This window comes from Leptopilina boulardi, unplaced genomic scaffold (genome assembly GCF_019393585.1).
Source record: "Leptopilina boulardi isolate dan_hultmark-lab unplaced genomic scaffold, ZJU_Lbou_2.1 LbouV2_122, whole genome shotgun sequence".
NCBI classification, from domain to species: Eukaryota; Metazoa; Arthropoda; class Insecta; order Hymenoptera; family Figitidae; genus Leptopilina; species Leptopilina boulardi.
The window spans coordinates 3,499,815-3,524,132 of NW_026137666.1; the positions used below are offsets into that span (position 1 = coordinate 3,499,815).

The 24,318-nt window shown below is 30.4% G+C and overlaps 1 protein-coding gene across 3 annotated transcripts in view; it reads left to right on the forward strand.

Moving 5' to 3' along the window:
* The window catches only part of LOC127286997 (transcription factor Ken 2), a 191,767-nt gene that overhangs the window by 123,805 nt on the left and 43,644 nt on the right, over positions 1–24,318 (forward strand). For all 3 annotated transcript variants that reach the window (XM_051313695.1, XM_051313679.1, XM_051313687.1), the window contains exons 4-5: positions 7,123–7,350; positions 11,289–11,580. In XM_051313695.1, the coding sequence (XP_051169652.1) occupies positions 7,123–7,350; positions 11,289–11,580 (520 nt within the window). The remainder of the gene's footprint in view (positions 1–7,122; positions 7,351–11,288; positions 11,581–24,318) is intronic.

Here is a 24,318-nt window from a genome sequence, read left to right on the forward strand (position 1 = left end):
TCGAAATACCATAAGGGCGATGTTTCGAACGCAAATCGAGTTATTTGATTGACCTCCTCAACTAAATAAATAATTATTTAATAATTTGTTTTTATTAAAATTATGTAATTAATAATTAGAACTTTTATATTTACATTAAAATTTAAAATATTATAAAATGTTTTTAATTAATTAAAAATAATTACTTTCGTTGACAAAATACTCAATTTTCAAAAATATTTTCGTTTTAATAAATTTATATAAAATTGATACCACTAAAATTTGACCACTGGACACTATGTATAGATACAGCACTGTTCGCGTACGAGAAATGACACTTTTCTTAGTCAGGTTGCGAGGATACTAAATGGTCAAGTAGCGGGAATGGTCAAGTTGCGAAATATGCAGGTTGCGGAGATTGCCTGTACTAAGGTTTTCGGGGTCGCTGAATCCGAATTTGAAGTCAGAATTAAAAAATTCAAAATGGCGGACCCAAATCGGCGTCCAAAAAAATTTTTAAATTGACTTGATTTTCATAAAAATGTTTCTTTTAGGGTTTTTGGGGTCGCTTACTCCAAATTTGAGGTCAGATTTAAAAAAATTCAAAATGTCGGACTCAATGTCGCGGAAAAATTTATTCGATTCATTCAAAATTCGGTACTCGAGGGTTTTTGGGGTTGCTGAATTCAAATTTGATGTCAGATTAAAAAAATTCAAAATGGCGGACCCAATATGGCCGAAAAAAAAAATTTAAATTGATTCAATTCGTTCAAAATTCGGTAGTCGGGGGTTTTTGGGGTCGCTGAATCCCAATTTGAGGTCTGATTTGGATTAAGCGATTTAAAAAACACCCAAATACTGAATTTTGAACGAATCAATTTTAAATTTTTTCCGCTATATTGAGTAGCCATATTAGGTTCGCCATTTAAAATTTTTAAAATCTGACATCAAATTTGGATTTAGTGACCCAAAAAACCCCTGAGTACCAAATTTTAAACGAATCGAATCAACTTTAAATTTTTTCTCCATATTGGTCCGCCATTTTGAATTTTTGAAATCTCACATTAAATTTGAATTCAGTGGACAGAGAGCGTGCTACCCCAAGGCTCACTAGTCTTCTGCGCATCCCACCCAAGCAGACAGCGTATGTGGATATAGTTAAGCATGTGTGGATATGCGCAGAATACTAGTGCGCTTCGGAGTAGTACGCCTAATTGTAGTGTCAGAATCGGGCCCATCCAAGAAGACTAGAACCAGGAGAGACAACTACGTTGAAAGTGTACAATGATGGAAGGAACACAAGGTGGGGTACACGGTAGGAGGAATTTTAACTTGGGTTAGAGTGCGAAAGACGAATTTGGGTGTTCTGCGCATACTAACACATATGCAATGTAAATACGTTATATGCAGCACGTGTAATCGTGATTCGTAGTTAAAAAAAATAATTATTGACAAAATATTTTAGAAAAATAGTTATTTATGATACAAGTGCGTAAAGTGAGTGATTGTACGAGTGTGACGTTTGCAGCACGAGGCTATTAGAATAATTTCGATTGTATTGAATTAAATAAATCAATCGGAGATCAGGAAAAATATCATTAAGCAGGAGTGTATAAATTTAAAAGTAAAGTTCGTTTTTTAATTTTGTGGTTTTGTATTGTTCTAAAACAATCCTTATATTATGTGAGAGAAATTTCGGTGCGTAAAGTAAATTTCAGTGTGTAAAGTAATATTTCAGTGCGTAAAGTAAATTTCAGTGCGTAAAGTGAATCACTTTACACACCGTTTGAAAAAGAGCTTCTTTACACACACTTTTCGGTGTGTAAAATTTAACTTTAGAGGTTAGTGTTGCAAAAAATAATTTTTTTCGAAAGGAGTAGGGGAGACCGAGGAGGAAAGTAACAAAAATCAGTTTTTTTATGCTAGCATTAAAAATATTTGTCGGATAAATTTGTCCAATATATTAAATGAAAGCTTGGACATTCACCTTTTAAATAAAATTTGAATTAAACATTTATAATAAATTGACAGTTCACAGTATAACTTTTACGCAAGCTCTTCATCTGTTACTTTCCTCCTCACCCCCGAGGAGGAAAGTAACAAGCTCCTAGGAGGAAAGTAACAATATAAAATTATGTAAAATTCTTTAGACTAATGACTATTATTAATTAGAAATATTTTTATTAGGAACACATAAAAGTTTAAGTACACTTTATACTTATTTGGCACATATATGGGACATATTTAGCACATATATCGAACATTTTATGAATTTAGCTCATTTTTTTTCTTAAAGATATTTTATGCTTACCTAGATCACAGGTTTTTCTTAAATAAATCTCTGTTATTCGTAAAATTAAATACGATTTGCTTCAATCATTAGTTAAAACATGGACAATATCGACAACAGGAGAAAAGTAGCGTGTTACTTTCCTCCTCGGTCGATTTTTTCTTGTATGTCAACAAAAAAGTTAAAACTACACAACTGTTAAATTGTTTGTTTAAGCACAACTTAAAGACAGATAATAAGGCTACAAAATAACGAAAGGCACATTTTGAAAAACAATAAAATTAAAGAAATACGAGACTGAAAATTTGAACGAAAACTTACTTTTGACGTTTTTTCTGCACGTCACACCGGAATCAGACCTAACCTTTCCTGTCAGGCTCGGACACACTATGGAGGAGGAAGGGGGAACAGTGCCGACTAAAAATATGTTTGAACCATGTCTATCCGATAATTTGTTTAAAAGTTATAAGCTTTGTTACTTTCCTCCTCTGTTACTTTCCTCCTCGGTCTCCCCTAAATCTAGATCTTCTAAAATTGTTTGAAATTAATATTTATTATATATTTGTTTGCGGTAAAAACAATTTTTTAGTTTTGACAGGTTTTTGAGGTTATGTTTACCTCCACCCTCCTTAACCTAAAATTGTCTACTTGGAGAATTTAGATGATAATTTATTTTGTAGAAAAATAAAAAAATATACATGAATGTTATTGGCGAAAAGCTTAAAGAAAAGTGTCGCGCTAATTCAAATTTGTTTATTTGTGAACTGATGAAAACAACGCAACTTGCGATGAACTCTCAAACAGCTGTTTGACATACACATACAAGTAAATAAAGTAAAGTAAGGTGAGTTTGTGTTAGTATGCGCAAAATACTCAAATTCGTCTTTCGCACTCTAACCCAACTAAGAAGACCGTCCCACCGTTTACCAAGCTATTCGTTCCCTCCCCACTACTATAGTTCGCTCTCCTGGTTCTAGTATTCTTGGGCCCATCGTTACAGCTCCAGTTGTTCCACCTGTCTCTAGTCTTCTTGGTCCACCACCGTTAATTTCGTTTTATTACACTGGTGCCCTCTATTATTGCATCCAAATATTTGTTAGTGATGGCAAAAACTTTTCACGTCACATGGTGAGTCTGAAATGAATTCAAATGAAAACCCAGTAAAAAAGGATTTTTTGAGATAGCAGTTCGGACAATTGAGCAAGCCGTTTGCTCAATTGTCTAAAATGCATTCGGACAATTGGAGTGTTTGTTCAATTGCCCAATGCATTATGCCCAATCATCCGCAATATTTCTCGTGTCTCAAAAGCTGCTAAAATAATATGAAAAACTATTGAAACATTGAAAAAACGGTAGAAAATGCATAATTCTTGATATATACAGAAAAAGAAAGTATAAAATACCTCGATCGACTCTCAATATTTGTCGAATGGTAAAATATAATAGTAGATTTATTTATTATATTTATTATTAAATTATATATATAAATAAAATTTAAACAATAAATTCTATGACAAGAATGGGTAAAATGATTATATTTTTAGAATAAATGAGCCCTATTTATTGTCAATTTTGAAAAATTTCTTATGCTACACTAGTATCATTTTTCTTTAAATATTTCTATTAATTCTTAAATTATATATGTATATATATATATTTTATTTCTAACAATTTTTAAAATTTTATCTATTTGATGTATAATTATGATATATATTATAATACACAATATAAATAATATTAATATAATATTATTAATTAATAATAATATATAATTATAATTATACTTATGTACTAAATAATTTCAAATAATTAAATTAATTTTAAATAGGTAATTAAACTAATTTTTAATTTAATTAATTTAATTAAAATTTAAAAAAAAAAATTTAAATTAGTAAGTACTAAAAAAATATAAATATATATTAAAAACATAACAATAAATGAAATATAAAAGTAAGAAAATTTTTAATTCAATAATTATTCCTTTTTTAAAAAATCAGAAAGAAATCTACTATTATATTTTACCATTCGACAAATATTGAGAGTCGATAATGAAGTGTCACTCATTATCATAATCTTCTATTCTTTACCTATAAAATGTAAAGTACAGCAGTATACTGTCAGTTAAAAAGTGATTTTTCGGAAAACTCTTTCCTTTTCCTCGATCGAGGTATTTTTATACTTTCTTTTTCTGTATATATCAAGAATTATGCATTTTCTACCGTTTTTTCAATGTTTCAATAGTTTTTCATATTATTTTAGCAGCTTTTTAGACACGAGAAATATTGCGGATGATTGGGCATAATGCAGTGGACAATTGAACAAACACTCCAATTGTCCGAATGCATTTTAGACAATTGAGCAAACGGCTTGCTAAATTGTCCGAACTGCTATCTCAAAAAATCCTTTTTTACTGGGAATTACTTGTACTCTAAAATTTCTTACCGATTATGAACCTTTGAGGTTCCAAGAGTATTTTTAAACAAAAAATAAAATAATCGCCGGAGCCCTTTTCGATAAAAATAAATTTTTATATTTTTTCATTGATAACACAGCCCCACAAAAATGAAAGTATCATGTGCAGATGACTCGAGTACCCTACCCTCATGCATTTTGGTGCTTTAAACGCGAATCTGAGGTCATATTTGCTCCATCAAGTCAGAATTTTTTTCTAACCTCAAAAATATGTCAGATTTCATGTAACATACAAATTTTTTAAAAATTGGTTGGATTCACTTAAAACTCCTTCCTTTTAAAAATTCGTCAGCCATATTGGATCAGACATTTTGAATTTTTTAAATTTGACTTTATTTTCGTAACCAGCCACCCAAAAAACCCCTAATTTTTCAAAAAGAAGTAATAAAAAACCCAAAACTCAGAAAAGTCAGAAAAATGTATTAAATAACAGAAGGAATGAGAAAACAACAATAGGGGAGACCGGGGCTGAAAGTGCCGATTTTGAGAAAACTAAATAAAATGCTAGTAAAATGAGAACTTTTTGTTTTAATCTATAGTTATAAACTTTTAAAGGTTTTTAGGATCAATCTTAATATTTCTAAATTTTAGTAAGTACAAATAAACAATTTCTGACTTATATTCTATAAATGCATAGTTAGTCAGTCACTTAAAATATAGTTTTCGTAATAATTATTTTTATTATAAACATTCAAAAGATTTTTCCAACAATCGTAACATTTATAGATTTTTGTAAATAAATAAACATTTCTGACTTAAATTTTACAATTACATAATTAGTCAGTCTTTTAAAATATTTTTTGAAATAATTATTTGTATCGTTAATTAATTGTAAAAACTCTACTTTCTGATTAATAAATAATTTTTAAGACATGAATACTTATTCCGAATGCGATTTATTGAAATTACAATTGACACACATATAACTGACCATTTTTTTACCCTTCACACATTTTAAATGTGCCCTGATTTTGCAAACTATGCATTGAATCAACTTTTCTCTTGATTTTGGGTTGATAACTATTCGAACAAACGAGGCAATAGTAGATTATGGTTATGCAGCGATTGACAGCGGCACAACCAGCCCCAAGCGAAAGGTGCAATTAACCTCGTTGCGTCGACGCTCACTTTTTATCATATATTAAAAAACTAGATAAATTAAATGTTAAGATCAATACACCATTGAATCCCTCGATAAATTTGGATCATTTTAAAAAAAATACCTATCGATATCTGTAAAAATGCAAAAAATAGACCAAAAAGTCTAAACATGAAAACTTGCACGTAAGTGACGCCAAAGCACCAAATTACTAACAGCTAATTATTCTGTGAAGCAAACAAAATCAAAATAGTTGCCAAAGATGCGCATAAGTAAAACAATATTTCTCTCACTTCCACTTTTCAAAAAAAATGTTGTTTTTTAGATATTCCTATCGGCACAACTTATTCCCGGCACTTTCAGCCCCGGTTTCTCCTAATGATTGGGCCACCCACCGATTTTATATTATCATATGTTCTGAATTAAAAGTTCATTTTTGTATTTAAAAGAGAGCCAACAATGCTATTTTCATTTGAAAAATTTAGGTATTAATAAAATTTTATAATTTTTCTTGACTTTTTCAGAACAACTTTGCAAAACGCGAGAAATAATCAAATTTCGGTCCAGAGGGCTTATTTTATTTAAATTTTATATTTTCTTCCTCATTTTTAACTCAATTTCAGTATTTTTTGTCATTTTCGGATTTTTTTTTCATATAACATTGATTTTGTACGTGGCCCAACCGTAAAGTCCTGATTCGCGACCGTAACGACAAAATTTTTTTTTTAATTTTCTATAACTTTTACACATTTGGTCCTATCATTTTCTGATGTTCAGAAGAAACATTCCACTTTAAAAGATCTTTCCAACTATATGTGGAAACATCCGAAATTCGGCCTAGAACAAAAGTTACGGCCACAAGTCAAAACGTGGCCCATCCGTAGTAACTATCTCCTATTTAACTGAGTTCTATCGAAAGACGGAATGACTTATTTTTTATAAAATAACATAAGTTGAAGTTTGACATAACATTCTGTGCATTTGGGCTTTAATGGGTTAATTTTTTGATAAATTTGTCAAAATAAACAAAAATACGCCAAGTAGGTTTTTTATAAAATTAATAAAAGTGGTTTTTCGCAAAAAACCCTCCGCCGATCATTTTAACTTGCGTCATGCGTTAATTAAAATTTAAAAGAATCAAAATAAAGGTGGTGACTCCCCTTAATAAACTATCGAATCGCCTGCATGATTTGAGATCGATGCGGTCTATTTTTTCTGGTAGGTATAATCTATAGTACCATTTAGAACATTAATATATAATATTAAATTATTGTTTCAATAGGCAGCCGAATAATCCAGCAGATTGTTGTTCTGTACTCATTAAAACGGAGAGCTGTGAAGAGGAACCAGATGTAGATGTTGAGGGAGTTGAAGGTGAATCTCTTCTTTCGGATAATAGGGAAAGCAGCATAGAACCTCCAAGAAGAAGGGATAGTTCAGATCCTGTAAATCTTAGCCTTAATTCTGGAGCCTCTACAACAAGTGAGGGTTCACATGATATTGTAAACAGGTTAGTTTAATTATATAATTTTCAATAATTGTAATACAAAATAAAACTATAAGTCGGGGCATATATTCCCGTGTAAAAATGAAAGTATGGCATAGTATGGATCTCTAAATTTCGGCTTGTCTCTTGACGCGTTATTTGTTTCTAACTGTAAAAAGACTGTACTTGCCTGATTACCTTCCAGTTAATACACGTAGTTACGTTTTTTTATTTGTTCGTTTACAAGAACAATTTGGTTATCATCATACGTTCGGGTAGATAACCTGTTTTTCGACTACCTGTTCACGATTCCCGTATATTGTATAATGTTTCCGGGACGAAATAGTCCACCAGTACTATAGTTTCTTTTTTCTTAAACTAAGGTTCTGGAGTTTACTTTTTCTTCTCTTTCTCCCTTCAATTTTTCTGACAATTTTTCGGGGTTTTCCGATTCGCTTACTGACAAAATGTTCTTTATCCTGATGTATTCGGAACTTACTTCGTTTTGAACTGATGCTTAGTTGACTGTGAATACATTTTACTAGCTGCTAACGTAGCTATCAACACATCTATACTCTTTTGTTCTTGTTCTCAGGTCGAGTTGCGTCTGAGAAATTTTTTCGTACGTGTTATAGGTTACTTGCCTGTCATTATTACTGTCACTTTTCACGTTTAGTGTCGACTGTCTGTGCGGGAATGTCTTGTTCGCATATCTTATACTTTTCGGATTTTCCTGTGTGACTATTGTTGGGTTAGCGTAAGGAACTAATCTAAACTTTGGGTATGACTGGTCATTGAGCTGTGGTTGATAGGACTCTGTGGTCGGGTGTCCGTACGATCTTTGGAAGTACTGGTCAAGGGTCTGTTGGTACCCCCAAGCCACTGGTGGCTCTTCCCTAAATTGTAATTGGTCGTTTACGTCTCGTGATTCGTTTTGTATTGGACGTAATATTTTGTACCTACTCCATAATAGACCTGAAAATTTCTCATTTGTACTATTGTTAGTTGCGAATTGAACTGTAAGTGGTGCTGACATGCATATTGAACCCCCCAGGCACGTGTTGTCTATTGTCGGGTATTTTGGTTTATGATTGTCAACATGCCTGTCTTGGTAGGTTGGTGTCGACTGTCTTGTGACTGTTGTCATTGTGTGAAATGTCGGTCATGTAATCGATACTATCTGTGAGACCTGGTCTTGTCTGAATACTATTTCCTTAATCTGTTCCTGTATCACAAAAAATTCTTCTCATAACTCTTGTGTTTCGGTTCTATAGAACAGAAAAAAATTCTAACATTTTGTGTTACTGTAATGTCATAATTATTCCCCCCTCCCCCTGTCTGGTACTTAACATAGGATTCGTTGCGGATTGGAGTACTTCTTCTGTCGACTGACTTTTTACCAAATAATTTACTTAAACTGGTCAAAAAGTCTAGTGTTTTATTGTAAATTATTGGTTACTTTTAATAATTTACAAAGTGTCATAAATTTCCTAAAATTGTATTCATTTTTAGGGTTCCGTACCCGAAGGGGGTACCCTATTAATGATACTAGTGAAGCAAGGCATGTACCCCCCCCCCCTAGCGGCCACACGAATTTATCTAGAGGGCTGAAACTTGGTAAACATATGTATTTTGGCGTGTAGATTACAGGAAAAATATAGCGAATCTCATAGGAATTATTTATGATAGCGTTGTCAAAGAAAAACCATGAATTTTTACGAAAAATCCCTAAAAATGACTATGTACCCCCCCCCTAGTTGCCACATCTTTTTACATAGAGAGCTCAAATTTAGTACACTTATGTATTTTTACGTGAAAATTACAGGAAAAATATAGCGAACATGATTCGGATTAATTTACATAGCGTTGTCGAGGAAAAATAAAAAATTTTGAAAAAAAGCGAATTATCCTCCTAGCGCACACAATATTTGACGAAGGCAGTTCATATTTGGTATACTTACGTACTTCTGCGTGTAGATTACAGGAAAAATATAGCGAGGACAATTGGAGTTGATGTTCATATTGTTTTTAAGGAAAACTCATATTTTTAGAAAAAATCATGGATTTTTCGAATAAAAAAACAAGAAAATTTTATTCTAAGGGATCTAAATTTATACTTTTTTACGTATTTTTACGTGTAGATTACAATAAAAATATAGCGAGAACGATTGGAGTTAATTATCATAGTGTTTTCAAGGAAAAACTGATAATTTTCGATAAAAATCATGATTTTTCCCCAAAAAACGAAGAATATTTTATTTAAAGAGTTTCAAATTTATACACTTTTACGTATTTTTGCGTGTAGATTACAAAAAATATATAGCGAGAACTCCAATTGTGCTTGCTATATTTTTTGTAGTGTTTTGCCATTCTTTATAATTTGCCATTTTTGCCATTTTCTTTTTTTTACCATTTGCTATTTTTTTTATCTTTTGACATTTTTTATTTGTTGATATTTTTATTATTTGGTGAAATCTAAAAAAAATCATAAAATTGAAAATGTTAAATGATAAAAAAATTAAAAATTTTTTAAAAACTTATGATAAAAGTATCATTAAAGTATTAGGTATTCCATGCTCACATTACAGGAAAAATTAAGCAAAATTGGAATTTTTCCATCGGCCTTCACACTTTAAACCCCTCAAATTTTAGGATTAGGGGTACTGAACCCTCGGTTTTAATGCGAGTGTAACTCGCATTTGTCAGATTTTTATTTACAATTTACTATTGGAAAATACTTTTATTTTTATGATAAACTGACTTCAGAGGAAACAAATTTTCACTTATCCAACCCAGGGTACACCTGCTGAAATTTTCATAAAATTCTAAAAATGAATTTTGAACCATTAACTGTTTAGCTCTTGTTAATTTGCAAAGGAAAAAGAAAATCAGAAAGCCGGGTATTTTTCCGCAAGTTACCGTTTGTTATTCAAAATTACTAAAAGCAAATTTTGAATATACTATTCTAGATATATTCTAGATTATGTAATTTGATTGGACGTCAAAATCAAATTCATTTTAATGTCAATGTCAAATTTAATTTAACAAATTCATTGTTTTATTTAACTTAGACGTTAAATTAAAATTTAATTTTTTATTTCAATTTAACGTCGCATTAAAATTTATTTTTTGATAGCAATTTGACGTATTGCAATCAAAAAATAAATTTGACTTTGACGTCAAAGTCAAATCAAATTACATAATCGACTCCCAGGGTCGCCCGACCCAGTGACCTGTGCAATGCGTGTGGCCCCTGAGGGTTGACATCCTCGGTATACTTCCGTGTTAGATCACAAGCAATATTGGTTGACAATTATTAATTATGGAATTAATTAATAATATTAAATCCAAAAATATGAAGATCTTCAACATCGAAATCTTCTTTCTCATCCGGCTGATCAAGTTTAATAAAGTAATACAAACAACAATCTGATCAAAATGTGGATTTCTCTACTTATTATTGCTTTTCTTTAATAATAATTTGTACATATTCAATTCTTTCTTTTTACAAATTATTATAAACAAAAATATGAAGTAAAACTTACAAATATAAAAGATATAAAATTGTTTTAAAAAACTTATGTATAATCTTTTTATATAATAATAACCAACAAAGAAAAATATAAAGGTTGAGTTCGGGTTTGGCTATTATTTTTCTTACTTTTTATGAAAAACGAGTTATTTAGATAGGACCAGAAATTTTCGACAATAATCTAGTTTTCGGCGAAACTCTTGAAAACTGACTTTGAACTAGGTAACTAATTTACCACGTTACATTATATATTAGAAATAAATCTAAATGTTCCCTTACAATTTGTTCCCGAAGATATCAGTTTTATATTCGTTATTTTATTTATGGGTAGAAACTGTATTATTATTTATAATGTATCGATGTACTAATCTATTTATTTGCCTGCTTTGACAACTTTTGAAATGTTTTAATACTTACAATTAAATTTTAGGCCAGAAAAACCGCTTTTAGAAAGGAGAGAGTCTCTTGAAGAAGCAGAGGAGAGAAGGAGACAGTTGGCTGCTAGATTGGCTCTAGGTCTTGAGCCAGCTAAACGAAAACCTGAAGAAATACCTATTCCGCCTGCGGAAGCATATGTTGTGACACCACATCGTAAACGAAGGCCTGGGTTTCACAATTCTCCTGCCCAGAATCCTGCATTTGTACCTTTTAACCCCGGGTTTGAAACTTCGCGGAGGTTACAGGCTCCACATCCGCTCAGTATTTCTGCTCCCCCGTATTTGGTAATTGAAATTTTACTTTTATTTTTTACTATAAATTTAAGGTTAACAAATGATATCTCATGTTTAAAAAGCTTTTTAAAGTAATTTTTTAAAATTTCTTCTTCAATAGTTATAAAAGTTTATTTATAACATTTGGTAGTTAAATCACCTGATCGTCGCAGGGTAAAATTAAGTGGAAATATTAGACGGTTATGAAATATTATACTGTAATATTGATGTAAAATTACTCTGTAGAGCGACTCCACGTCAAGTAATCGCTCTGATTTTTGTTGTTTTAGTAAATTTTTATAAAAATTGATAATTTGTGTTTCTTAAACGGTAAATATAAGAAATCCCAACTATTTTTAAAAAATTCAAAATGTTACAAATATAATTCTTTTGTAATTTTATAAATAGTCTTTCATGAAAAAAATATTTTAAAAAAATTATAAAATTTTAATTGTTATTAAAAAATAATTTTAATTATTTAAATAAATCGAAAAGTTTATTTTCGATTTTTTTTAAATTCATGAACATTCTTTACAATGTCCTGAAAAATTTAAGACCTTGAAAACATGGTATTCCTCATAGTTATAGAGAAAAAATTATTTAGATTAAAATTTTGCAGGACATTGAAGAGAATGTTCATGAGTTTTTTTTAAATCGAAGATATACTTTTCGATTTATTTAAACAATTGAAATTGTTTTTAATAACAATTAAAATTTGACAATTTTTCTTCTTCATTATTTTTTTCATAAAAGAGCATCTAAATACGAGTTATTAATAAAAAAATAATCTGATTGGGTAAAAATTACGGAAAATATAATAAATCAAAAAAATTAAATTTGCAATATTTTGAAAAATATTTTGAATTTTTTCTGAAATATTTGGAATTTATTATTTTAACTCTGAAAGGAACCCAAATTATCAATTTCATACAAATTTACCAAAATTACAAAAATCGATGCGATCACTTGACGTGGAGTCGCTCTGTATTATGAATAAACAAAAAACTCCAAGAGGTTTTTGGTCTTAAGAAAACAGTTACTCAAGTAATTTTATCATTTACACATAAAAAATTTTAAAAAAAATTTTTTTAACATTCAAAATAACAGGAACAATTAGTTACGTTATTAGAAATATGTGATCGGGTCTGAGAAAACGGTGTTATCGACCAAAAAATTGGTCAGATGATAGTTTACATAATAACTTAAAGAAATTAAAACGTCAGCTGGGTGTAGCATGGCGGATTATACGTCAGCTGGCCATCCGAACATGTAAAAAAAAATATGTTTTCAGTGATTTCGACATTTACGAATTTTAAGGTACTTCAGTTCTTGCAAATGAAAATATATATTATATGCTTATAATATTTATTTCAGGACAAATTACCTTTAAAACAATATATTCTATCCAAACATATATACGCTAAATTTATTTTGAATTAATAAATTAAATAAAACATGATGTTTTATTATATTTACTAATATTTTATGCTCCATTCATATATAACAGACAATTAAGAATTGTTTAATTAAAATAAAAAAATCAAATTACAACCTCCTGCACGTACAAGGAGTTGGATTTCAAACAACTTTGGAGGCGTTATGTTTATTATATAAAAATTCCTGTGATGTTTGTTGATTTATTACATTATTATACATCATGTATTATATACTTTATTATATAGATATTATCATCTGCTATTTGACGGGGGGAAATTTTCTCAACTAACTTCTAAAAATAAGCGATAACTGCTTATGCGCGGCTCTTACAGCGCACCGTTCACTGACCCAGCTGACGATGTTTCCACCCACATACAGCCAGCTGACGTTTTTATTTTTTTAAATTGGGATGTAGACAATCATCTGGCTAAGTTTTGATTGAGAGGAAATCACTGAAAACATAATTTTTTTACATGTTCGGATGTCCAGCTGAAGTATAATCCACCATGCTACCCCCATCTGACGTTTTTATTTCTTTAATGTAAACTATCATCTGACCGACTTTCAGTTGGGAGCAATGACTAAAGAAAAATTTTTTTTACGTCATTGGGGTGGTGTAACTTCCCAACCCACTGTCAGTAGGGTAGCTGACAATCACGAGGCTTCATGACACAACTGCCCCAATTATTTCACTAATTATCAGTCGAGAGGAAATGACAGACCAAAATCTGTCGCTGGCTCCCGGACTACTACTTGTTAGGTTGGTTCCACAATAGACAAAATCGTACCGTCCTGAAGACGATTTTCAAAACGAAACGATTGGCGACAATAGAAAAAGCATACGCGCGCATCGTTTTGGCATGAAAATCGTCTTCAAGGCGATACGATTTTGCCTATTGTGGAACCAACCTTACATAAACTACATCGCGGTATTTTTAAGTCAGCTACACAATATTTTCCTAATGCTTTTTCAGACTTATCAACTAATTCCACCGTTGATTGAATTCTGAACCCAAAAATTTTCATATCAATGCTGGTCCTAAATAATTGTAAGCCAATTTAGTAGAATAGTTCTTGGCCTTATTACTCAGCTTTTTATTTGGGTAATAAACATCAGTTCCTTCTTTTAACTCGACGACAGAAGACCTTCTCGTGTTAGCAATAGCAAGACGTTTTTCATTATATTTTTGTAATATGTTTTCGACTTTATGTCTAAAATCATCAATCAAATTCATACGACCAGCCCAAAAGGAAATAGCTTTCCTACCATGATTACAATGCCGGCCTTAGTCCTTTCAGCGCCTCGTGGAAGAATTTCACGGCGCCCTCTTACCCGGCAATATTTCTTATAGTTTTTCTCAACGTTTTTATTTAAACAAATTTTTAGATCATTATTTGTAAATAAAAATTACTATAATTGATAGAATAAAAAACTTCTAGTATAACTATTCACAGGTAATATATATTTTTACGAAAAATATTAATGGACAAAAATTGAGTATAAAAAGAACAATATAATTATCAATCTAGTGAACTTTGCAAAATTTCTGCACGTCGATCAGTATTAATATTTTTACCAACCCTACATAACCTTGGCTTGCGGAAGCGAGATATCTGTATACAGATTTCCCAAAAGTCCTTAAGCAAAAAAAAGTCATTTTGCATTAATGACTTTATTCAGAATTTGTATCTCAAATAATAAACAAAAATTTTTTTCTTATTGTGTTTTAGACATTGGGAATTAATTGGTAAAAACGAAATTTGTACAGTTATGCACGAATCTTATCTGTCAGTAAAATTAAAAAAAGAGAATCAAACTATACTTATCCGAAAATATTCGCAGCTTATACGGTCTTGTCCGTAAGCTATACATTTTTTGGCCGAATTTTGTATGATCTTATCCGAAAAGAAATTTAATGTATCCGATATTTTAAGCAGGGTACTTGCCTTAGACTCTACTGAAAAATCCTACAGAGGTCCCTACAAAGAATCCTCCAGCATTTCATGTAAATTCTTATAGGATTTTTTTATAGGAACCTATATAAATTTCCACAAGGGAAAATCCTGTAGAAGTTTTTCGATAGGATTCATTATGTCTTCCTATAAGCCTCCTATAGGAGTTCTCCTGTATGATTCATTATGTCTTCCTGTAGGTCTCATATAGGAATTTATATAGTTTCCTACGTAGGATCCTACATAGGATGTCTCAAAAATGAAAATCGACGTGCGTTAGCTAAAGAATCTATATACACTAACCTAACCACCATAGGTTCCTGTAAAGACCCCTATAAGAATTTACAGGAAATCCTTGTAGGGACGAATGTAAGATTTTCCAGTAGGGAAATCAATGTAATTTTCTCACATCTTAATATTCTAAAATATTTTAGGTTTGATATACACTTTCTTTCACGTCTGTAACAGATCAATTCTAATAAAATTTGACATAAATAATTAATATTCACATTTTTAACCAGTCACTTGTCAGATTTTCTGGCCAGTTACTGAACAGTATCTAGAAATACTCTCCAGTGACTGGTCAGTACTGAGTGGTAATTTCTACCTGGGCAGCTTGTCAAGCGGTATTCTGATTTGCTCTTAATAAATATTATTAGAATACTTCAAAAATTACAAGAGCAAGATTATAAAAACATTAAATTTCTGTGTTAGGTAATTATGTAAATACTCTACAAAATTTTATGAAAATATTACTCAGTGTCATTTATAATCGTACAGTAACATAAACAAAAGTAGTAAATTAACACTTTTAACATAAGTTTTACAGGTTATGTTTGAATTATACTGATCATAAAGTAATTTTATAAATTTCTGAATAATTAAAAGTTAGCCTATGTCATAAACTTATAAAATATTTTTCAGAGTATCTATTACAGAAATCTTGTACAGTCAGGTATTTTCGAAGTGAACGATCTAATTTTTGGGTTCCGTACACCTTCGGTGGACAGGCAGAACCCTTATGAAAAGATTCTTGCGTCCGTCCCAGCTAGGTATCCCCCCTTGCGGTTACAGTATTTGATATAGAGAACTGAAATTTGGTACATATATGTATTTTTACATGTAGATTACAGGAAAAATATAGTGAGTCCGATTAAATTCGACAGTTACGAGCTAGGCAGGAAAGAAATCGATTTTTTCAAAAAAATTGCAAAAAATGACCCTGTTCTCCCCTTAACTTCTACATTTTTGTATATGAAGAACTGCAATTTAGTACACATACGTGTTTTTACATGTAGATTACAGGAAAAATATAGCAAGTCCGATTTACATATAAAAAAAATGTTTATTATAGTCGTTGAACGGAACCCTCGAATTAGAGCGAGTGCAACTCGCACTTGTTCAATTTTTCAATTTAAAACTGACAGATGTAAAAAAAGCGAGCCTCTCTGTTGACGAATTATTTTCCAGGTACAGCAGGGAAATTTTTATTGTCATATTCTTGTTCCCTAATGTCTAAAATATAGAAATATTAATTTGGGGTAATTATAATAATTAACGTATACTTTTAAAAAATTTAGTCTAAATAGGAACGCCAATTTGGTGTTTTCGCCATCCTAAAGCCGGCACTGATTATTAACAAATGTTAAAAAATTCATCTCATATTCAATTCGTTGGATTAATGTGTAGATATATATAATGTATTCCACGCCAAAGCGAAAGTCCATCTGCAATTGCATCTCCGATTTTTTTTGTTTTAGTACTAATTGAGACTAGCCTCCATAAATTTTTTCAAATTTTTTTAGCAAGCCGTTTTCGAGTTATGGAATTTTGAAAATTGGAGATTTTTCATGATTTTTAATTTTTGAATGCTCATAACTTCCTTAAAAATACATCAATTTAAAAATTCTTTTTTTCAAAATGTGTTTTTAAAAGTACTTTTCAACAAAAAATTCGAATTTTTTTTAAAACGATATTACTATCAAATTTTTGAGTTTGAATGATAAAAATTCATTTTTCTCATTTAACGTACTGATCGATTTTTTCAATTTTTTTTAAAAAAAACTACTTCTTTCTACGAAACTTTTAAGCATAGCCCGATAATGAGCAAACGATTTTTACAATATTTTCGGAATTTTTCAAAAATTTTTGAATTTTGAATTTTTTAAAAATATTTTTGTTTTTTTTATACTACGTACTTTTATGTATTTTGATGCGCTGATTACGAAAATCATAGTGACCATAAAAATCAAATTTTTGGGTATTGTCACTATGATTTTTGTAATTAGTGCATCAAAATACATAAAAGTACGTAGTATAAAAAAACCAAAAATATTTTTAACCTTTATGGGACTGAGGAAAAAAAACCTTCTATGGGCGGACGAGGCACCCGGGTACCTATGTTTAATTTATTGAAGATTTTGTATTAAAATGAGTAGTTGAATTAACTTTAAGTGTAGTGGACGTTTCAATGAAAGTAATAATCACACAATATGAATGTACATAAACATTGCGAATAAAAAATTATCATTATTAATTGTTTATTAAAAAACTGTCCATTACACGTATTATTTGTATATATTCACAATTTCATTGAATAGTATCCGTGTATATACTATTTGCTCGACTGCAAAACAGGTACATATTTAGGCAGATTATTTATGAAATCAAATATATAAAAGTAAGAAATTCCCAATAAATAAATAAAAAAGGTACATTATAAATAATATTAAAACACTTTGTATGGATAAATTTAAGATGTCAAAAAAGCTTAGGTCGATACGATATTAAAAATTATAAAAAAAAAACAATTTGAAAATGCCAAAGGTACCAGGGTACCTCGTCAGTCCCATAAAGGTTAAAAAATGCAAAATTCAAAAATTTTTGAAAAATTCCGAAAATATTGTAAAAATCGTTTGCCCATTATCGGGCTATGCTTAAAAGTTTCGTAGAAAGAAGTATTTTTTTTTTAAATTTGAAAAAAATCGATCAGTACGTTAAATGAGAAAAATAAATTTTTATCATTAAAACTCAAAAATTTGATAGTAATATCGTTTTAAAAAAAATTCGAATTTTTTGTTGAAAAGTACTTTTAAAAACACACATTTTGAAAAAAAGAATTTTTAAATTGATGTATTTTTAAGGAAGTTATGAGCATTCAAAAATTAAAAATCATGAAAAATCTCCAATTTTCAAAATTCCATAACTCGAAAACGGCTTGCTAAAAAAATTTGAAAAAATTTATGGAGGCTAGTCTCAATTAGTACTAAAACAAAAAAAAACTCAAAAAAATCGGAGATGCAATTGCAGATGGACTTGTCAATTTTTCTAAATTTTTAAAATTCAAAATGGCAAATCCAATATGGCATACGATTTTTTAAAAATTGATCAGATTCGACTGAAACATGTTACTCGGTGGTTTCTCAGATAGCTGATCACGAATCCAATGTTAGTTTTTCCAAACTGAAAATGGCAATTCTGAATTTAGAATAACTATAACATAGGATTCGCAATCGCAGCGACCCCAAAAACACCTTATTTCTAAATTTCAATCGAATCCGATAAATTTAAAAAAAATGGACTGCCATACCCAGCGAGAAATAAAACCCTATTGAAAATCCTCACATGTGATCCTATACAGTAAGATTATTTGAATATGAATCACCCCCAATATAGTGTTAAAGTTTATGCAGACTTTAGTATATTTTACTGTAGAAATATGCAACCCGATTTACAGAGAAGTTTGAAAAAACATTGAAGAGGAGTCATTTTTAAATTTGCCGCTTGAAATTGGATGCGCGCGATGATTTAAGTCATCACGTGATAGCAGAAAAGGCATGTTGGAAACCATTTTGGTTATACGAAATCAAAACATAACCCCAAATAATCATCGTATTTGACATTATTAATAAAAAACAAATAGAAATAAAAAATAAATAGTCATTAAAAGATTATAATAATGATAAAAAAGTTAAAATAAAAATTTAGTGAAAAAGTGTTTGGCAATTTTATCTACATAATGTGATGTAGAAGAGAAATATTATGTTTATTATTATTATTTATTTTTAATTATTTTTCTATTTACCACGATTATCGCAACAATGAATAATCCGTCAAAAAATTTTGAGAGGTTGATAGAAAAATTTCTATAAAAAATAAACGACGTCTTTCCTTATCATTATTATAATCTTTTAATGACTATTTATTTTTTATTTATATTTGTTTTTTATTAATAATGTCAAATACGATGAGTATTTGGGGTTATGTTTTGATTTCGTATAACTAAAATGGTTTCCAACATGCCTTTTCTGCTATAAGGTTATTCAAGTTGGGTGTGGGAAAGCCAAGATGGATGATTGCTGGTGCACAAACATCCGGCCTATCAGCCTATCAGCATTCATTCCCACGAGAAATACGTGGAAATGTGTGCTGATAGACCGGATGTTTGTGCACCAGCTTGGCTTTCCCCCACCCAACTAGAATAACCTTATCACGTGATGACTTAAATCATCGCGCGCATCCAATTTCAAGCGGCAAATTTAAAAATGACTCCTCTTCAATGTTTTTTCAAACTTCTCTGTAAATCGGGTTGCATATTTCTACAGTAAAATATACTAAAGTCTGCATAAACTTTAACACTATATTGGGTGTGATTCATAGTCAAATAATCTTACTGTATAGGATCCCATATAGGTTCGTTTATAAAAACCGTTATGAAATCCTAGGTCCTATAATTTTTCTGGCATATTATTTTTGTCTATTTTCCTTCATACTCAACTCACATCAAATCTTATAAAAAATATCATTAAATTCTAAAGATTTCCTCATATGAAATCTTACATACATGTTTCAATATAGGAAACCATATGGGATTTCATGTGCATTCTTACATATGATTTCACATGGATTTGAACATAAGAAATCGCATAGGATTTCATGTTGGCTGCTTTATGCAGAAGGCAGTTAATAAAAATTAAAAATTATTTAATTAAAAATTAAATAATATTACTGCAATTTATCTGAAAAGAAAAAAATTTGTGCTTTGCAAAACACCTTCTGAGTTAAATTCTCAGCTTATATAGTATTCAATAATGATCTCAACAGTGAGAAAAAAAATTATCAACATCTGGCGGCGTAAGAGTGGAATTATGATTTACATTTACATTTCCTATGTAGGAATCCATGTGAGAACATAAATAGGATCTTATGTAAGATACTACATATACGATTTTACATAGATTCCTACATACATGATGGAATCCATGTAGAATCTTAAGTAATATCTTACATAAGATCCTGCATATGTTCATTAAGAAATTTCTCAAGGAGTACATAGGTATAATAATTCGAGCTTTCGCCTCTCTAAGAAAGGTCTTTTCAAGATAAGAAACCCCTAGGGATGCCCCACTTGATGTACTGATTTTTTCCCCTGACATGGAAATTGCGACAGAATTCGGCAGGCACATTGGAACGGGGGGATCGTGGTATGACTGATGTCTCGAATCTGGGTCGTTCTTGGGCCTATTCATGTGAGTGATTCTACTGTAGGAACCAGTCACCATGAAGTTCATATTTATTTATGGCATGGCACAAGCAACGGCGGGGATTCTGGGCCTCGGTTCTGTTTTTATGTTTCCCCATCAGGAATGTCTGCCCAACTTTCTTGCTGATGTGATAGGGTCCCTGAGTGTTGCTCCACAGGCTTGCGAATGGATTCTTAGCTCTGCGCGCGAGTCAAAGTAATTGACGCACTAGTAACTTCAACTTAAAGAAAGTTAGGGAAAGAGCGAAAATTGATCACAAGGGTGCTAGTTGATTTGGACCTTGAATTGGAGCTTAATTTAAGCTCTGACTTGGGTATAAACAATAATCGCATGTAGTCGGCACGTGAATTAATTTTCTTTCCTCTTCCCAAGAGATTGATTAAACTGATCGACTCACTTAATTATTTGAAACGTTTTGCCTTGCGCGATGTTTTGAACACAACCTGCCGCTCCTTCTCTAACCCTTTCCATACTCAATCCCATACAAAGAGCAAAGTACTGGACGCGGACACGGTTGCAATGACTCAACCCTGATGAATCCTCTCGTTACCTGGAGATTCTATCACGTCGACAGATGTACTAATTAAACTATCAACTTTCTGACTGAATCTCTTCTTCATTTGTTTGTTTATTCTGACAGTTGGCATCGCCTAAAGTCATATAAGAAGAAGAAGGATTCCCGAAATATTTTTAGGGAATTCCAATACATACGACGTTTATTTAAAAATTTTTTTCACTTCAAAACTACAATGTTGAATGTGTAATTTCTTTTAAATTTTTTATTATGTTTTATGCTACATTTTTGTTTTACTTTGACATAATTTTATTTAAATAAAAAAATTATGAGGTAAAAAAATATTTCTTAAAAATATCAATGAATAAAAATATTTTACATAATTTTTTATAATTTTGATATAAAAATTTAAAAATTATGTAAAATATTTTTATTCATTGATATTTTTAAGAAATATTTTTTTTCATTAAAAACTAATAATTTTTTTATTTAAACAAAATTATTTTTGTAGTCCCAAACAAATTATTGTATAAAATATTTCGGGAATCCTTGAATTTTTTTTAAACCGCAAAATGACAGAAAAAAATTTCACAAACTGTTTTTGAGCGCCATCTACTGATCAACGCGTGTATTACGTCGGTAATATGCATGTATTAAGTTTACAACAAATTTTTTTTTATATATTATATATTTCATTATTTAGTACTAGTTTATTGTATAAATAACAAAAATAATTAATATTAATATTAATTCAATAGGAAAAAAGTTAATTGTCTGTCATTTTCCTATTTTTAAATCACAAAATAGAGTATACCATGACAGGTAAACACACTACTCTTTAAAAAAGTTAATTATTTAATAATAAGAGCTTAATTATCCAATAATATTGCATAAATGGACTCATAAAAAACATTAATTATTACTTCCTAATAGCAATTTTACCAATATTTCAATTATTTTTGGCAATATATTGCCTCAATCCCAAACGAACCAAAACTTGACCGAGCTCAGTCAACCTTTTGGTTTACATAATCCGCCACACGGAGAAAAAAAAGGAGAACCGCTTAACCCGCCGGTAAAGCAGTTCTCTTAAACGAGAGTCAGCTGTTTGACCGCTTGGAAAGTGAGCAGTTTGCTTCTCGAAGGGTGAACGAGTACGCTTTTTGAGGAAAGCGGGTTAGCTTTCCTGAAGGTGAAACGACAATAGGTGAACGGTTACTTCTCAAAAGATTAACAGTTCTTCTTTCGCGGCGAAACTGCTGCTCCCTGACGAGTGAGAACAGCTCACAACTGCCTAATCAAGCGGTTCTCCTTTTTTTCTCCGTACAGGATAATTTTAAATTGCACGCATTAAACTGATATAGTAGATCTGAAGGCAGTTATCAACTCATGTGAACATTATAGATTTTATATCATTAATGAGACTCATAAAAGATAAAGTAGGTTTTTAACATTTTAACAAATTTAATTTCTTTTAAACTTATATTAGTATCCGTTCAAACGCCTGTTTTGTAGAACACATATCGACACATAAACATCATACCACATAATTTAAATTATGTTTGGTTTCACGGAAGCACTCCCTTTTTGGGAAAATTATTTTTCTGTTAGAATTTTTTATTATTTTTTAATTGAAAATTATTAAATGAGAGTTGAAATCCATATTGGTCAGTTTGAGGTTGTGTTTATCAATCTAATTAAATTATATTTTTATAACAAACTCCAAAAATGTAAATTCAATTTCAGTATTTAAATCTGATGAGGCCCGACGTTGACGGGCGAAAGCTCATTTAATTAAGAAATTTAAAAATAAAATGTGGATTTTTACCAAAAAACAACAAACATCTTGACTAAATTATGTAAATCCAAAAAAACTATCATCTTACTATTTCATTTTTTATTAACATTAATTAAGTAATTAATATTTCGAAAATAACTAAAAAGGACATCTTAATACTTTTTGTGGTAAAATACAGATTTTAGCTTTCAAAAAAAAGGACTGAACTTCAAAAATTTTTAAAAAAGTTTGATTTTCAAAAAGGGGTCAAAATTTGAATTTTTTGAAATTTTTTTCACCGTTCGAAAGAACAGGAAAAAACCTTCTGAAAACATACAGGACAAATTTTTTTTCTTCTTTCTGTTTAAAAGTTACAAGTCTTCAAAAAATCACTGTTTAAATTTTTCCAAAAAATTCAACCACCTCCCTCTCTGACAGTTTTTGAAAAAACCTAACAATACTTTGTGGTTAAAATACTCACCCTTAGGGCTAAACTATGTGCAAGTTACAGCCCGATCCGATCAACTTTTATATTTAGTTGTAGGGCAGTTTCGTCGAGAATTGAATATTCTCGAAGGATCAATGTTTAAAAGCTCTTTTTCCTCTAAATATTCTTCGACTTACCTGAACCAACTCTGTATAGAGTTTTCACTTATCAAAGCACGAAGGAGACTATTTAGTAATATATCCTTTGTAATTGGAAAACTTTGCTGACTTTTACTCACAATCTATTTAATCTAGATCGTTTTCTTCTTATGAGGTCAAAATTGTTGCCGGTTCACATCTTTTATAAGTAAATGAAAAGTGACAAGATATCTTTTAAAACTTATTATTAATATTTTATAAACCTTGGTATATGGGGTTTTCGGGGTCACTGATTATTATTAATCTGATGTCAGATTTTCAAAATTCAAAATGGCGGATTTTTTTAAAGTTATTAAATTTTTATTTTATATCCGCCATTTTGAATTTTGACAATTTAACACCAGATTCGTCATTAGCGACCCAAAAACCCCTAGATACCAAGTTTTATAAAATATTAATAATTTTTAAAAGATATCTTGTCACTTTTTATTTAGGTGCTGTTTTCACCCCTAAAAACCACAAACGACTTGATCTATCAAAACGGCCAGACACGGGTTTTTTTTGGGTCCTAGTTTTCAAAAATGTTGGATTTTTTTGTAGGTAAAAAAAAAGTTGAATTTTGTCGGACGGTGTTATATTTTCAAGTTGTTGAATTAATGGGATAGCCAGCTTGTACTTTCGACGCAGCTTTTTCTAAAGTTTCTTTATCGTAAAGTTTTGTCATTTCGCATATCAACGGGTGTTACGAAGACTAACATTATAAATTTGTGGTTCTAAGAAAATTAACACTTCTTACACCTCAGGGCGAAAATTAACACTCTTGTCATGCTTGGGGCGAAAACTAACATTTTTGAGATGGTCAGGGCGAAAACTAACACTTCAAAAATAATGAGAGCGAAGACTAAAATTCTCGAGATGGTGAGCGCGAAAACTAACACTTT